Source organism: Glycine max, chromosome 15 (assembly GCF_000004515.6).
Source record: "Glycine max cultivar Williams 82 chromosome 15, Glycine_max_v4.0, whole genome shotgun sequence".
NCBI lineage: Eukaryota > Viridiplantae > Streptophyta > Magnoliopsida > Fabales > Fabaceae > Glycine > Glycine max.
The window spans coordinates 43,887,495-43,905,813 of NC_038251.2; the positions used below are offsets into that span (position 1 = coordinate 43,887,495).

Sequence of the window (18,319 nt, forward strand, 5' to 3'; positions counted from 1 at the left end):
TCTCGGAAAACGGAGAGAGAAAGTGAAAACCAAAACCCTCACTTAAAGTTAAAATAAATACAGTACTACCTTACGTTACTTCTACACCACCCCAAATTACCAGACTACCCCTTTCCCTCACGGGAGACAACATTTTGGCGGGAAAAAACCTGTAGGGCACAACGAGTGGCGCCAAAACTCGTCAACTTTACCATTTTCCCAATATCCATTTATTTTCCTTAAGAAAAGGAAAGACAAAAAAATAAAAATAAAAATAGGCACACAACAGAACCGAACAGAAAACACAACAACAATACATAGAAGAAAAAAAAAGAAAGAAAAAGAACAAAACACTTCACTCTCCCTCTCTCTCTCTCTCCATTTCTTCTTTCTTCAGCTTCTTCTTCTTCTTCTTCTTATTCCGTTTGTTCGTTATAGGGTTTTCTCGATTCCGATTCCGATTCCTCTTGTGTTCCTTTCGCAATTCCTCCACCCTCACGCACGGAGCCCAGCTCCTCCTCCGCGCGTGATCTGAAGCCAGATTAGGGTTTCCGCATTAGTTCTCCTCCTGCTGAATCCAACGCCATGGAAGACGGCAAGCCCATGAATGGCGGCGACCAAGTCGAGTCTCGCTTCGTCGAGTTCTGCAAGGTTCTTTATTTTCCCGTTTGTCTCGTGTTCTCTGTTTTTTTATTTCTGGTGGGTCAATATTTTTTTTAGTTTGGTGAAATGAATTTTTATGTTTTGTTTTTGGTGTTTTGTGTTGTAATTGCGTGTGGGGTTTCAGTGGGAGTGGTCGGTATGCAGAAAGTTAAGATCTTTTAAGGTTTTAGGTTAGTAGGTAAGAAAGTTCCGTGTGTTAATTTATTTTTTGTTGAGTATTTTGTCTAAGTTAAGTTTCCATTTTTTGAGTTAAGGATAGGAAGATGCACCTGAAAATATTTCATTGATCAATAACAAAATTCATTTGTTAACTGTGGCATGTTACTCATCCTGATGAGTGATGAAGAAGGAGACAATGCTTAATTTTTATTTGAATTTTATTTTTTGATTTTTTTTACTGAGCGGGGTAAGGCTAGGATAAATGTTTTGGAAATGAGTGACATGGATAAGGAAAATGAGTTGAGCGAAGCATGAAGAAGACACAGGGAGTAATGAATACACCAACCCAGCTGAGTTTGTTGCTTTAAAGGAAAGGAAGAAAAATAATTAATAGAATTTTCTCAGTAAATGAGCTGTTCGATTTGTTATGATTTTTATGATTGTTGTGATGTGATGCAGTGTGTTTAAATGTCTTTTGCTGTATTTGACAGAGTTGAGTGGGATTATGGCATTTCACTTGGGAAGATATTTATTGTGCTACTCTTGTACATCATCCATCTTCTAGTGTTTCTATTTTTTAAAATTTGTTGTTCACTTGTGTTATTTTGTAATACCAGTACACTCACATTCTGCTTTTGTTTTGTCTCTCTGTCTTCTTTTCTACCTGTTGCCTTTTTATTTTTGTAGTTGGCTGATATGCACCAAAAATTGGGATAGTTTGCCAAGATGTGTGTGTGTGTGGATCATTATGATACTTGAATCCCTATCAGGTTGAGATTGGGTTAATAAGTGAGACTTGGAATATAAGAAATGTCCATATATATTTTGTATGCATTTAGGTAGATTGAGTAGGGTTTAAATTGTTGGATCCTTTACTCATTAAATCCTACATTAATGTGCTCTTTTTATGACAGAATGGGCTAGCATTGGAAGAGAAAAGCTGTAAAAAAGCAAAGAATCTGTTTGGTGAAACCAAGCATATTCTACTGTCAAATTTTTCATCAATGGGGAATGGAACGGTACAGAAGAACATTATTCTTTTTGGTTTAACGCATATCTTATGAAATTTTTTATTTTAACTAAATGAGTTTATATAATTCTTTTTCAGTCTGAAGAAGCAGAGAGGTATTGGTTTGCTTTCATTTTGTACTCTGTCAAGAAATTGATCCAGAAAAATGAGGAGGGTGGGAAGGAAGACGCCGAGAACACTGGGCTTAGTTTGTGCCGTATATTGAGAGCAGCTAAGCTTAAGTATTTTACTGACCTTTTGGCTAGCATATTCTTTTGTATTTTGTAGGTTGTTCTAGTAGTTACTGTTATACTTATCTTCTATTCAACAGCATTGCAGATTTTTTTAAAGAACTTCCACAGTTTGTTGTTAAAGCTGGTCCAACTTTAAGTAATCTATATGGCACAGATTGGGAAAACAGGCTTGAGGTATTGACTGAGCAGAGAACCATGACTGTATTTGCAAAATTTATGTTCTTGTGTGGTGGTTTGTTTATTTATTTAATCATTGGAATAATTTTCTATTAAGCCATTCTTTATGTTGCTATTTCTATACTAGGCGAAAGAGATGCATGCCAATGCTATTCACTTGAAGATTCTTAGCAAGTGAGTACCCACCTTTTGCATACATTATTGTTCATTATTATTCATTAATTTATGGTACTCATTATTATTCATTAATTTATGGTACTCATTATTATTCATTAATTTATGGTACTCATTATTATTCATTAAGATTCTGATTTGTCTGAAGTTGCTCATTATTATTGATTAACTTTGAAATTTCTTTCACTATGTATTATTTCCTGTTTTGTATAATAATTAAGCTAACCTGACATATGCTAATTCTAGGAAGCATAGTTTTCCATGGATAGTTATTTACTCATTTAAGTCCTTGCATCCAGAGATTAGAGGTAGTCATAGCTTAAATGTCATATTCCTTTCTTAAGGACTTAAGGACTTAAGGTAGCTGTTGCTGTTTGTTGGTAGTGAAGTTCACATTGCCTTATGAGTTGTTATTTGCTACTATTGTATTTTTATTAATATGATAATACATCATTAATGAAAATGTATTTTGTCACAAAAAACTTAACGAACATACATTTATTATAGAGGTAGTCTACTTAAGGTGGTACATGTATTATGAAGTGGTAATAACAGTTAACGGAATATGAAATGCAGGACAGTTAAAAATTTGTAGTTAACCTATCATAGACCCAATGCTTTGTCTGGAACTACAAATATGCTATAGTCAATGTTTCATACTACTGTTATTTTTCAACTATCCAAGAAATTAGATGCATGTTTGTATCATTTAGTCATCTCTCAGACTTTGCAATGCTATATGCTTAGCAATCCTATTCTAGCTGTATGCAGTTGTTTGCTTTAATTATCATGTGCAGTGCAACATGCCTACATGAGATGACATGACATCTTGTATGTTTGATGGTGCCAGGTACTATAAACGTGTGTTTGGAGAGTTCTTCGTGTCAACTGACACAAATGCTGAAAAAAACTCATCTATTACTGTTCATGCATCTGAATATCATCGATTTGGATGGCTGCTTTTCTTGGCACTTCGTGTACATGCTTTCAGCCGTTTCAAAGACTTGGTGACTTGCACTAATGGTTTGATTTCAATATTGGTCAGTTAACGTTCTCATAGCACTCTTTTTTGTTAACATGCCTGTAAAGAGTTTTTGTTCTTTTTCTCCTTTTGATCATAGAGAAGAGAATTATTGAAATTTTGAACACTTGAATTTCTTAAATAAAATACTTGTTTGACTATTTTCAGGATATGCTTGTTATATTCCATTTCTTTAAAGTTGTAATATTTTAGTTTTTGTTTTTGTGGGGGGAATGAAAGAAAGTTTCTTAATTTCTGGCTGTATCTGTTACAGGCCATCTTAATTATCCATGTTCCTACTCGTTTTCGGAATTTCAACATCCATGACTCCTCACGCTTTGGTAATCCTTTGTTCTCCCCTCTTTCCTGCATTTTTTTAAAATTGTTTCTGTTTTATGTGGGCTGTACTTTGAAATGCATTCTGCAATACTGCACGCGTGCTCTTTCTTGTGCTCAAACATCCATTTACTTGTAGGCTATTTTGGAGATTGTCTTGAAAGTGAATTTGTTCTAATTATTAGAAAAATGAGGCTAAGTGAATTGAAAATACCATGTCGGATTATGATTTTCTGATGAGGCTCTGTTATCATGTCAGTAAATCACAAGAACCATATAAGAAATAATTAGGAATACTGTTTGGAAAAAACTGATCTGCCCTCTGGGGGTCATTCTCGTAAATAGCCATTAGGATCTTTAAAATAGAGAAATCTTAGATGTTACGGATATTTACAGTTCTACAGGAAATTGTAATGCTTAATTAAATACTAATGACGGAATTGTAATGTCTAATTAAGTAGTAATGAAAACCTAAAAGACTGATTTGTCTGTATACAATTGTAATGCCTAAATAAATAGTAATTGTGACAGCCTAAAGGACGTTAGCACTAATATTATCAAATTTTCATTCAGTTAAGAAAAGTAACAAAGGTGTGGACCTCCTTGCATCACTTTGCAACATATACAACACTTCTGAAGATGAGTTGAGGAAAACCATGGAGAAAGCCAATAATGTAATAGCAGATATATTGAAGAAGCAGCCTTGCTTGGCATCTGAATGCGAAACCGAAAACCTAGAAAATATCGATAAAGGTTCATTTTCCTTCTGTTATTTTTATTTATGCATCAGGAATACTTGATCTCTGTAACTGATGTTTATTATCCCGTTGTTTGTAGATGGTTTGACCTATTTTAAAGACTTGATGGAAGAATCTTCTCTACCTTCTAGTTTAAATATGCTAGAAAAGGACTATGATTACATGATTCGAAATAAGAGTGAATTGGATGAGAGGTTATTCATTAATGAGGATGACAGCCTATTAGCTTCAGTAAGCTTGTCTGGAGGTTCTGTTTCAGTAGGTGGTGTAAAGGTATGTTGAATGGAAAATTTGTTCTAAAATTTTGTTCTATCTTGTGTAAGATAACACCTAAAATTGTCTGTTATTGTACTTTATAGAGGAAATTTGATTCAATGGCATCACCTGCTAAAACCATTACAAGTCCACTCTCACCTCACCGCTCCCCCACATCACATACTAATGGCATCCCGGGTAGTGCAAACTCAAAGATGGCAGCCACCCCTGTAAGCACAGCAATGACTACTGCAAAGTGGCTTCGAACTGTCATTTCTCCACTTCCATCGAAGCCCTCGCCAGAGCTGGAACGATTTTTGACATCATGTGATAGGGATGTTACGAGTGATGTGGTTCGCAGAGCACAGATTATATTGCAGGCTATATTTCCTAGTAGTCCTCTTGGAGAACGATGTGTAACCGGAAGCCTGCAAAGTGCAAACCTTATGGACAATATATGGGCTGAACAACGAAGATTGGAAGCACTGAAGTTATACTACAGGGTATTGGAAGCAATGTGCAGAGCAGAAGCCCAAGTATTTCATGCAACTAATTTAACCTCTCTACTTACCAATGAGAGGTTCCATCGGTGTATGCTTGCGTGTTCTGCAGAATTAGTCCTGGCAACTCACAAGACTGTAACAATGTTGTTCCCTGCAGTACTAGAGAGGACTGGAATTACAGCCTTTGATCTTAGCAAGGTGATTGAAAGTTTCATTAGACATGAAGAATCTCTCCCAAGAGAATTGAGGCGACATCTGAATTCATTGGAAGAACGACTTTTGGAGAGCATGGTATGGGAAAAGGGTTCTTCAATGTATAACTCTTTGGCAGTTGCCAGACCTTCCCTTTCTGCAGAGATAAATCGTCTTGGACTGTTAGCTGAACCAATGCCATCATTGGATGAAATTGCAATGCATATTAACTTCTCTTGTGGAGGACTGCCACCAGTGCCTACCTTGCCCAAGCTTGAAAGTTCTCCAAGTAATGGTTCTCTCCTTTTAGTTCAAACCTTTTAAGTCATGTTTCTAAGTTTTCATATATTTCTGTGTGCTTCATTCCTTACAGTTATTGTCATGGTTATCTATATGATACATAAAATTGTTTCTCCTCTGTCCTTCCTACATACCTCTTCCTCTAAGATCCCAAGATGAAAATGCGTACTTTTCAGCTTGAGTAACATCTTTTAATTAATCAATTTCAGCTCAGAATGGGGATATCAGATCACCAAAGCGAAATGTTTTAATGGAAAGAAATTCTTTCACTTCACCAGTGAAAGATCGCCTTCTTCCCTTCAACAGCCTTAAGTCAAAACTACCCCCACCTCCTTTGCAGTCAGCATTTGCCAGGTATAACAAGAATGATCTGGTAGTACTTATATATGTAAATTTTCATTATTTAAATTTTTAACCACTTTACTGTTGTTTTTCTTTTGGTGCTTTGTTTTGAATGTTTGTTCAATGCAGCCCCACAAAGCCAAATCCAGGAGGTGGAGGGGAAACATGTGCAGAAACTGGGATCAACATCTTTTTTGGCAAGGTATTATATAACACTGTTATACCATGTTAACTATTTGTGACCATTTTGTGTTTTCAGGAACAACTGGATCTAGATGTTTGACTTTGATATTGAAAACTTACTTTGATTGAATGATTTTGTTTCTTCACTATATCAGTTTTAAGCATTTCAGCTTGTGTACACTTTCTTTGTTTGCTAGATCATTAAGTTGGGAGCAGTCAGAATAAGTGGCATGGTTGAAAGGCTACAATTATCTCAGCAGATTAGGGAGAATGTATACTGTCTTTTCCAGCGGATCCTAAATCAATGGACATCTCTCTTTTTCAACCATCATATTGACCAAATCATCTTGTGTTGTTTCTATGGAGTTGCAAAGGTTTCGCTTTTGGTTTAGAAACTTTAGAGTGTGATGTGCTTTTATATTATTACCTTGTTCTCATTCTATTCTGTTTTGCAGATTTCACAACTGAACCTAACTTTTAAGGAGATTGTATACAACTACAGAAAGCAACCACATTGCAAAACACAAGTTTTTCGTAGTGTATTTGTTGATTGGTCATTGGCCCGCCGAAATGGGGTATGCAACTGAAGGTCAAAATTCAATGCTTATGTTTAACTTTTCTGAGAATTGTTACTCACAACTGATCTGAATGAAAACAGAGAACAGGACAGGATCATGTTGACATCATTACCTTTTACAATGAAATATTCATTCCTTCTGTAAAGCCACTGCTGGTTGAACTTGGCCCTGCTGGACCAACCCCGAAAAGTGATCGCATACCTGAAGTTAATAATAAAAATGAAGGTACTTGCTTATTTGTGAAGTCACTTTCAATTGCTTACCTGACTTCCATTACTATGCCAATCCTGTGATCAATTGACTTCTGTGGTCTTCTCTTTCCAGGCCATTTAGCTCAATGTCCAGGATCTCCTAAAATATCACCTTTCCCAACCCTTCCTGATATGTCTCCAAAAAAAGTGTCAGCCACACACAATGTATATGTCTCTCCATTACGATCATCCAAGGTACTAATATATTTGTTTGGATTTCTTCTTCGGACTAGATGATTTCCCAGTTTCTATTGCTAGTTATTGCATAACAATCATCTGACATTATGCTGGACAAGGAAGAAGCATGTAAGGACTGTAGTGTTCAATTTGTTCATTTTTTCGCAGATGACTGTTTTGTAATTTGCAAACTCATGTCATATCTAGGTGATATAAATTTGTATCTAGAAAACTGTTTAAAAAACAAAAACTCCATTTTCTTTTATGGAACACAAGTGTATTCATTGGTTATCTGCACAGATGGAAGCCCTAATATCACACAGCTCAAAAAGCTATTATGCATGTGTTGGGGAAAGCACTCATGCATATCAGAGCCCTTCAAAAGACCTGACAGCCATCAATAACCGTTTAAATGGGTATGATTTTTCTTCATGCCTTAAACATTGTGAAACATATTTATTTACATCATTGAAAAGTGACACCTTATTTATTTGTGTCTGATTCTATGTTTTTTAGCAACCGGAAGGTGAGAGGTCCCCTCAACTTTGATGATGTTGATGTGGGGTTGGTGAGTGATTCTATGGTTGCAAACAGCCTCTATCTGCAGAATGGAAGCTGTGCATCATCATCAGGTGCACCATTGAAATCAGAGCAGCCTGACTCCTAGGATTCAATGTTGTGTATATTCTTTCTTGTGTCCGTGCTTTATGAGAAGGGGGGGGTATTGTTATGAGCGGTGAGATTGTAGAATGCCGCCACTGCCCCCTTGTACTTCTGTGTATTTGTTAGGTATTATTAAATTGAATGCAGAATGTAGGTCTCTCATTAGGTAATTAATAATAGTTTTATGTCCGTCCTAGTTCAATTTGTTTTTAATTATCATAGATTGTAATTTGTTTGTTTCCACGATAGCTGATTTGTCTGTCTATTTAGGGATATGTCATGCATATCTGAAATCTTTAACGAGTTAGGCCTTTCAATGTTAGGTCATACTTTTAAAAAGGTTAGATTAAGCCTTGAAAAAAAACCAAAGTTAAGTTATAAGTGGTATTGTCAAAATTTGGCATTTAAAAAATTGTCATTAGGTTAAGTCTGATTTTTGGATTTGTTTGGATGATTGCGTTCAAATCATTCGGTTTGGTTAAGATTGCAGTTGGTCTTTCTAAGATCGAATCAAACGTAACACTTATATTGTATTTTAGTGTTGTGTTTTTTTTTATATCACCTGAGTTTTACAACATTTTGTATATAAAATTCATGTAATGTGTATTGATTTCTTTTTTTATTTGATTTTTTTAAGATATGTTTGATTTGAAATGGATAAAAATTTGTTAGGTTTTTATTATAAAATGTTCAATATATATAACAAGTTTTGTTGATTGTTATTAACAAGTTTTCATATTTATACTATTTTCTTTTTTTTTACATTTTTTCATTATTAAAAATTATTATTTAGGAATATTTCAAATTCAAATACACAATTTTTAATAAGATATCTTCTTCACATAATATTATCTGTATGATATTTTATTTTTAAACTAACATGAGTAAAATAAATTTTAAACAAAAAGGATTTTCCATGAGATGCAAAATGAAAACTATTTGCTCTCGTAGGGTCTGTGAATAAGTAAACAGCCAATAATTTGCAATGAATATAGGTTAAATTAATATTTAAGAATATTTTTAAATTTCAAATTCACAATTTTTAATAAGATATCTTCAATTATAATACTTTTAATAAGATATTTTTCTAAAACTAGAGTAAAATAATTTTAAATAAAGAAGATTTTCCATGAGATGTAAAATGAAAACTATTTGCATCGACAAGTTTGTGAATAAGTAATTTGTTAATAATTTACAAAGAGTATGCCTTTTCTCCATTTCAACAAACCCATTTTGGATTCCCTTATCCTTAAATAGTTGCGGTTGCGGCACGACCTCGTACAAAAGCGGGGTTCATCGCATCAAATTATTATTTAAGAACATTTTTAGATTCAAATACACATAATTTTTTAATAAGACACCCTCTCACATAATATTTCCAATAATATATTTTATTTTTAAACTAACATGAGTAAAATAAATTTTAAACAAAAAGGATTTTCCATGAGATGAAAAACGAAAAATATTTGGCCCTGTAAGTTTTGTGAACAAGTAATTAGCCAATAACTTCAAAAATAAACATCAACTTATTATTTAAGAATACTTTTAAATGCAAATTCATAACTTTTAATAAAATATCTTCTCACATAATATTTTCAAGAAGGTATTTTTTTTTTAAACTAACATGAGTAAAATAAATTTTAAATAAAGAGGATTTTCCATGAGATAGAAAATGAAAACTAGTTTCCCCCGCAACGTTTGTAAATAAGTAATTAATTAATAATCTGCAAAGAATATAAATCAAATTATTATGTAACAATATTTTTAGATTCAAATAAATATTTTTTGATAAGATATCTTCAATAGGATAATTTATTTTTAAACTAACATGAGAAATAAGTTTTAAACAAAAAATATTTTTCATGAGATGGAAAATGAAAATTATTTGTCCCGCAAGATTTGTGAATAAGTGATTAGCTAATAATTTGTAAGGAATATACATCTTTCTATTAAAAAATATTTTCAATTTTTTTTTTTGCAACCATAGTTTTATGATAAAATAATTTTAAGTTACTTACTCTCAATAATATCATAGACTAAATTAATGTTAAGTTTTTTTTTAAAATAATTATAAATATCATTCACGAAAAGTAATTCTATTTAACATCATTATGAATAACAAAGTTTTTCTAGTAATATTTAACATAGTTGTATTTTAAAGACTCAAGAATATATGATACATATACAAAAATTAATTTAACAATTTTTTTTTTATGAAAAAATAGTTTTAAATTGATTACTAAATAATATTATAAATTAAATTAATTTTAATTTTTTTTATAACAACCATAAGCATCATTAGACAATTTTACGGAGTACACTTCCGTTAATTGGACCAAAGTGATCACGTGGGAGACACTAGGCCCCTAACACTCCAAACCCAAGAAAAGAGAGCTGAGGCACATATATAAAAGGGGGCTTGAGCTGGATGAAGAAACTTAACTAACAATACTACACTATTGAAAGGGGATCACTTTGATTCTCTCTATTCCAAAGCTTATTACCGCCAAAAACCACCATTCAAGTCACCGTACTCCGTCGCTAGAACTCGTTTTCAGCTATCTCCTCCTATCACTAACACAACATTGGCGCCGTCTGTGGGGAATCAATTCGAATTCTCAACGATTTCTTTCAATTGAAGAAGGATATCTCGATCATGGTGAGCACAAGGAATCGAAAACAATTTTATGCGGCTTCACAGCAGATGCAGCAACTTTTCTATACGGATTTTAGCAGTTCAATTCCTGAAGCAACTCCAACAACTTCCGGCAATGGAGTTGTACGAATGATCCACTAATTCTAACGACAATCTCATCTCGTTCGAATCAGCATTATCCTACAAAGGCGCCTCAACGTCATTGAATTGTCTAGGAAGATTCACATTTGTGCAACACTAAGGTAACCACATTCGATAATGAATTATTGAGTAACCAGTTTGGAAATTGTTTACCAACAAAGTTCCTGATTGACAACTTCTTTAAGTGTTTAGAAGGTCGTAGATTCCCAATTACATCTCATGCGTTTGTTGAATCAACAGGTTTCCTATTGCACCAGCACAATCCCCAATTGCAACCCCGTTGTAAATCTAGCTCCACAAGGTGTGTTTTATTCTTCAAGTCTGCTTCTAATGCATCTGAGGGATTCTCAATATTCTGCAGCTCCCCAATTGTTAAACTTCCATGAAGATTGAGTTCTCAAAATTGTTGAATACCAAACTCCGTAATTTTGTCAACATAAAACGAACTCAATACTTGAAGATTCTTCAGTTTTCCCAAATGTGCTGGTACCTTTCTTATATTAGTATTTATAAATTCAAGGCAATGCAAATTGGTGAGTTGATGCAAATTCGTGGGCAGCTCTTTTAAATTCAGACAATGGTTCAGCTTTAGTATTTGCAAGTTGGAGAGTGAACACGTTGAATCAGGTAGTTTTTCTATGCTGGTATAGGAAAGTTTTAATCAACTGAGATATGTAAGATTGCCTACAGAATTTGGCACCTTTGTAAGGTTACTACAACAAAACAAAGATAAGACACACAAGAACTTAAACTTGGAGAACAAGTCATCTATTGACATCTTGCAATGCCAATGATAACCAAAAGGATGATTCATTCTCCAATCTGTTTGTATAAATGTATTAACCTTTGAGTATCATGCAAACCCCCAAACCCATCAAAATATTCAACATAATTTGTTGCAAATGATAAATGATCGGTTGTTTTGGGTAAACCTTTTGCTTTATCAACTCCCAACCTAATACACATGTCCTCAGAAACATATTTTGCCAAATCATTTAGAAGGTCATGCATGACAAAACACATTCCCTGTGTTGCTTTATTGTTGAAAAAATGATCAAGATAATAGATCATTGAAATATTGTTCACCAACTTCTTCTGGAGTCTTTCTTTGTTGAGTACTTTGTAGAAAATTTTCAGCCATCCACAACTGAATTAAACACTCCTTATCAAACTCATAACCTTTGGGAAATAAGACACAATAAGCAAAGCATTTCTTGAGATGAGAAGGAAGGTGGTGATAGCTTGGTCTTAAAGCAGGGAGAATATCGCTATCATTTCTGAAAATTCCCATATCTCACTTTTGAATATGTTTTCCCATTCCCTAACAGATGATTTATTGTGTAATAGGCTTCCCATTGTTTTCAAGGCTAGAGGAAGTCCTTTACATTTTTCAACTATCTTCATATCAATCTCCTTGAAGTCTATATTTGCCTGAGGATTAGAACTTTGGAATGCATGTTTTGCGAACAATGCCAGCAATAATCTTCTTGTAATTCCTCCAGGTGGAGCTCTTCTGACCGCATGGTAAAGCAACCTTATTACTGCACGTCATGAATAGAATCCTACTTCCATGAGCACCATTTAATGTTGTCCAAAACGAGAAGAAATCTTTTACTAGTCAATTTTTCTTTCAGTCTTGTCTGAACCATTTCTAGCTCTCTACTACGATCAGTTGAACCACTAATTGTGTCAAGAATTGCTCTTGATACATTGAAGACATCAAAATCTTCTGAAACACAGACCCAAGCTTTAATATCAAATTTATCATCCATCCTTGGGTCATTGTATACGTGTTGGGCAACCATGGTCATACCCAACCTGCCCATGCCCACAATAGAAAGTATAGATAGCTTGTTGTCAATGTCAGATATGAGCCAGTTAAAGATAATTTCTTTGTCATCATCTCTTCCATAAATAATACTTTCACTTAACAAAGATGTTGATGACAATTTCTCTGACACTTTACTACCCGATCCTGATCCAACCACAACACCACTAGCCTTTTTCAAACCTAGATGATCGCTTTGACTTGCAAGATATTATAGGTCCTCAAGGACTTGTTTCATCCTAGATTCAATTTCATTTTCAATGAAACTGACAAAAGATTTTAGGGAATTCCACACCTAGTTAGCAGCAGTCTGAGCTTCAGCTTCCACTTGGCATTTTTACAGTTCATTGTCCATATCTTCCCAGAGATCCTCTGCTTCAAACACGACATCTTTGGCCTTAAGAAGCCAATCTCTCACACGTGCATCTCTGAATTGCTTTTTCTTCATTATCTGCAACTCTGCTTGTTTGTGAATGCATTGCTATTTATTTCTTAAATAGATGTCGACCCACAGAATGTGCGGATTTATAAAAAAATTGTATTTTTTTGTTGTAGGTCAAAGATCATAGATGTTTTCAACTAAGTCAGGTACTAATCTTCCTTGCAGTGTATGAGAATAACAAATAATTACATATGATAACATTTGAAGATATTAGAAACATTTAGAAAAATATTACGTTGAGTTGTAATTTAAGTGATTATAAAATATTTGTTGAAATTTTATGTAAGTAAATATTTTTCAAAATTATATTAATTATACAAATTGCTTTGAAACTAATATTCGTATATGATGGAGATATTAGAAATATGTTAAAAAATGTTACATTAAATTATAAAAATAAACAATTGTAAAATATTTGTTGAAATTATATTTAAAAACATATACTAAATAAATAATTATACAAATTATTTTATATTAATAGTTTTCAAAATTTAATATACTAGTTAAACTGTCTGTAAACTACAAATAGAAAATAATATTTGTCAAATTTTACAACTTGTTAGGAAAAAGGATAGAAAGATAGAAATTTGCTATCAAACAATACATAAAAGACTTCTTAATAATCAAATCCTAAAGATACTGAGTTTTGGTGCATTGGACGAACAAGAGATATCGAATAGTGTTTTTAACATTGCTCATTGATTCAAGGAAGATGAATTGAAAAAAAGGTTAAAGATATACTTCGTGCTCTATGGTGATTGCATGAAATATAACATATTGTGTAGTAGCTAGTCGAAAAATCTAGTTTCACGGGTCACAAATCTAGTTGGGATTATTTTTAAGCTAGGTCTTTTCAAATTAATTATGAGGTCAGAATAATTTCCTAACATACTAAATAAATCCAAATTCATAATTAATATATAGTATTTCCTTACTACCAATTCACAATATAAAGCATGCAGTTTCTCTGCTGCATGCAGTTTTTTTTCACTACTTAAACAACAAATTGAATTCCTACATATAATATTCAGGAAAAAAAAAAAAGTAGACGTGATCAGTCTAGTCCTATTACTTTTTCTGTTGTTTCACTCATATAGATTAAAATAAGAAGAGGGCAAATAAACCCAGTTACTTTACAGCATAAAACGCCAAAAGATAATTTACTTTTGATACTAATGGTGCCCCTTATGGCTTTGACTCCATTGAATTTGAATCCGAGTTCACATTATTATATAATGACTGGACTGCTTGAGTAGGAAGAAGTGAAAATAGCTACATGCTGAGTTCAATGGACTTGACCATGAAACTATACATTTCTGCTAGTTGTTTCACAAATTGTGTTGATGAAAGTTCCATGTCCACAAACCTATGCTTTTTTAGCAACTGGCAGTTTTGTGATTTAGAACAGTTGAGATCATCATCTAGTTTTTACTTTCTATTAGGATCAACAAATTGAATATCCTCCATGCAACTTTCCTGTTTGAATATATGGATTCCCGGTGTACAAATTGAGGTGTGGTTTAAACAATGAGGAAATGTAACCTCTACATGGTACCACTCGTTTTTGAAAGGCACCTCGTATGGACTATTTGTGACTGTATCTCACGGAGATCAGAAAGATAAATATGATTCCCATCTTGAAATGTTTTTTTTATCAAAGGAACATTTATTGCCATTGATGAACAACATGGGACAAAAATATGTGTCATGCATACGTGCAATAAGAAGACAAATTAAAGAACTTTGTCGGGAACTTATAACGATCGAAACCATAAAGAAATTGAAGGTTCTCGGCTTTGGTGATCGAACCACTCTATATAATCCTTGCTCCTGGCAAATAAAACGATGTGTTTCTTGCCTCATGCAGTTCCAGTTAGTCATAAAGAACTCGTCGGTAAGTAGACTCAGTTTTAAGGTTAACTTGGAGGTTGAAATTAAAAGAAGAGAGATATCCTGATTTCTAATCTCTCTACTAACATTCTAACAAAAATTAATTGACTGATAAAATAAGTGTTAAGTATACTATGTATCATTAAGGTTTAATACGTATATTTATATATTTTTACATTTTGTTCTCTATACATAGAAACTAGAGGTTTAAGTCCTACAGATGCACTTTTAACGATGTTAAGTGTGTCATAGGTAAAACTATAACAAAATAAGAATTGGCAATGTAAAATAACAATCACTAGAGAATTTGTAGCAATTTTACCTAAGAAAGTTGAGACAGACTTAATGGTAGGAACCAAAACGTAATTGAAAGTACATGTGTAGGAACTAAAACGTCTAATTCATAGGTATACTGACCAAAACGTAAAAATGGTGCAAGTTTGGTGGAATGGAATCCCTCTAATTTCCCAAAGATGCTTACAACCATGCACGTCAAGCATCCTTAAAAATGGAAGTTTTTTATGCATTCAGGAAGGATTGTGAAATTGTTGTCTGATTGGTATAATTCTTCTAAACATGTATTGAAAAAAAAAAAAAAAAACTCATACAAGTTACAATGTGCAGCCTGAAGACATTCTACCTTCGAATATACTTTTGAGCCTACATTTTCTTCACCTTTTTTCTGTTTTAGCCATTGCCACCCTTCCCATTCCCAAGCGAGAATTGAAGTCAGTCTGTGGCATTAAGACAATGCTACTAGACATGTGAACATTTCCACAGTCTAATAGGCATACATTATAACAACCATCATATCAAGATTATAAATAGACCATCAAAATTAAAATACTTAAAAACTTGAATTAAAATCTCATGTAACTATCACTTTTCTTAACGATTCACAAAACAAAAATCAAATCTATATAAAAATCTCAATTATCATATATGTGTTTTCACCTTGCTATTAGTTGTTCTTGTATTTTCACATAAGCCTCCTCACTAGAGTTGTTTCCTGTGTGTGTATGTTATTAGTTATTCTTGTATTCTCACATAACTATCATCGCTAGAATTGTTCTCTATATATGACATTTAATCAATAATTTTTCTCTTAATAAAGTATAAGGGAGTATTCATTACTTGCCGTGCTTTCTTTTTTTGCTTTCTGTTAGTTAACTGATATTCTAACCACTGAAGTTAGTAGTTAGACGGTTATCAATTGAGAGTTTAAGTTAGTTGGTAGTTATCCAATTATATATTCATCCTTGTAATCATCTATGATTGAGTTGAATAATATCAGTTTCTCAATCTCAAACTTCTCTATTTCTTTCTTTTTTCCTCTCAAATTATCTCAATCCTTTTATGGAATCCAGAGCTTAGGTTGATTTTTTTTCTGCTCATGGCTTCTGCATTGACTCCACCTTCGGTTTCTCTTTCTTCCTCCCCACCACCACAACCATCTTTGTCTGCGAATGCTTCTTCGAAGTCCTTGGCGCATTCCGTCTCTCAGAAGTTGCATGCGAAGAATTATCTTCTTTGGATTCAACAGGTTGAACCAGTTATTCATAGTCATCATCTTGAAGGCTATATCGTTAATCCACAAATTCCACAAAAATATGCTTCAATTGAATATCAGGATGCAAATCAAGTCACCAACGAGTATGGTGTTTGGTATGAACAAGATCTGTTTCTCCTTGCATGGTTGTAGTCTACCATTTCTGGTGACATTCTTCCGCTTGTCATTGGTTGTTGTTCGTCGTGGCAACTCTGGGATCACATTCAATCACATTTTCAGTATCTTACGCGAGCGAAGGTTCGCCAAGTTTGTAATGAACTTTGCAATCTTTCTCTTGATGATTGTTCTATTTCCTATTGTCTTCTACATGTTCAAACGCTTATTAATGAGCTTACCTCTATTGGTGGAATTGTTTCCAATTCTGAACATTTTGACCTAATTTCCGATGGTCTTCCTGATGAGTATGACCTATTGATTGCTATGATCACTAGTCAGTTTGATCTGTTTACTGTTGATGAAGCTGAGACGTTACTGCTCCTGCAGAAAGTGAGTATTGAATGATCTCAAAATAGATCTTTAGGTTCTATTAACCTTACTCAAGGTTTAGGATCTGTTAATCTCAACTTTGGAAATTCATTTCTTGATGAGTCTGTTAATCCTAATTTGCTCTGTCTATGAATTCTAATTCACAAGGTCAAGTTAATTTGACCACTCAAACCTCTTCTGGGGAAAATTCTTCCAATGAGTACAGTGGCAATCTATTTTTCAGTGGTCACAGTGGTAGGAACTTTGGTTGAAACAATCGTGGTGGTCGTGGTTCTGATCATCGTGGTGGTGGTAGAGGTAGGTTTGCTAATGTTCAGTGTCAGATTTGTTATAAGTTTAGACATGAAGCTGCTTACTGTTATCACATATTAGAGGAGGTTATGTCCGTACCCTTCCTCCACCAACTTCATTTGCCACTACTCAATCTACTTCAGTTCAAACTAATTCAGCTCAAAGTGGTCAGACTTCTCAGCAAGTCCAATTCGCTCAACCAATTCAGCATGTCTTTTGCCCAACCTCAGTCTTCTCAGCAAGTGCCAATCCTCAGCAGTCACTGATCATGTCTTTTGCTCAACTTTTAGTATGTTGTTCTACAGCCACAACAGACCACTCAATAGTCTTCTAAAAAGCAATCTACCACTCAACTTTTAGTATGTTGTTCTACAGCCACAACAGACCACTCAATAGTCTTCTAAAAAGCAATCTAGTCCTCAGATTTATCTGGCTAGTTCATCTTCTGCTCCCACTAAAACTCAGTCTTAGTATCCTGATTCTAGTGCTTCCCATCATGTGACTAATATGTCACAAAACATTCAGCAAGTGACACCTTTTGAGGGACTTGACCAAATCACCATTGGTAATGAATTTTCCCTTACTCTTAGTAATTTATTATTTGTTCCTTCTATTACCAAGAATCTCATTAGTGCCAGTCAATTTTCCAAGGATAATGATGTGTTTTTTGAGTTTCACTCTTCATTCTGTCTTGTTATATCACAGGTTTCTAAACTTGTTCTGCTTAAAGGATTTGTGGGAAGAGATGGCCTTTATCAGTTCCCTCAACTTCTTGCTTTTATGCCCAAGTGCAATCTTTCTTCAAATGTTTGCAAATCTGACAGGTTTTGTACAAAGTCCTGTTGTAAGTACAGTCACTAGAGACTCTGATTTTCAATGTTTTATCAAATAAAGCTGTTGTAGATAAGAATGTTGTAAATATAGCTAGTAGTAGTACTACTTCTTTTGCAACATGACACTCTAGGCTTGTTTACCCTAGTGTTGCTACTATAAAAATTGTGTTTCGACTTTGTAATATTTTAAATCTATTTATAATATATG

The 18,319-nt window shown here is 33.8% G+C and overlaps 1 protein-coding gene and 1 long non-coding RNA gene across 2 annotated transcripts; both read left to right on the forward strand.

The window, feature by feature from the left end:
• Positions 1-260: 260 nt before the first annotated feature.
• LOC100779266 (retinoblastoma-related protein 1) lies at positions 261-8,163 on the forward strand. Its single transcript, XM_006598024.4, has 18 exons — positions 261-630; positions 1,716-1,820; positions 1,910-2,052; positions 2,142-2,238; positions 2,369-2,415; positions 3,266-3,455; positions 3,711-3,777; positions 4,346-4,525; positions 4,610-4,803; positions 4,890-5,769; positions 5,990-6,134; positions 6,252-6,324; positions 6,503-6,679; positions 6,761-6,880; positions 6,964-7,108; positions 7,208-7,329; positions 7,612-7,727; positions 7,828-8,163. The coding sequence occupies exons 1-18, from the start codon at positions 565-567 to the stop codon at positions 7,976-7,978; spliced, it is 3,018 nt and encodes a 1,005-aa protein (XP_006598087.1). The 5' UTR covers positions 261-564; the 3' UTR covers positions 7,979-8,163.
• A 2,251-nt stretch (positions 8,164-10,414) lies between these two features.
• On the forward strand, positions 10,415-18,319 carry LOC112999543 (uncharacterized). Its single transcript, XR_003264750.2, has 4 exons — positions 10,415-10,872; positions 11,012-11,398; positions 13,155-13,187; positions 17,984-18,319. It is a non-coding gene; the product is annotated as an uncharacterized lncRNA (long non-coding RNA).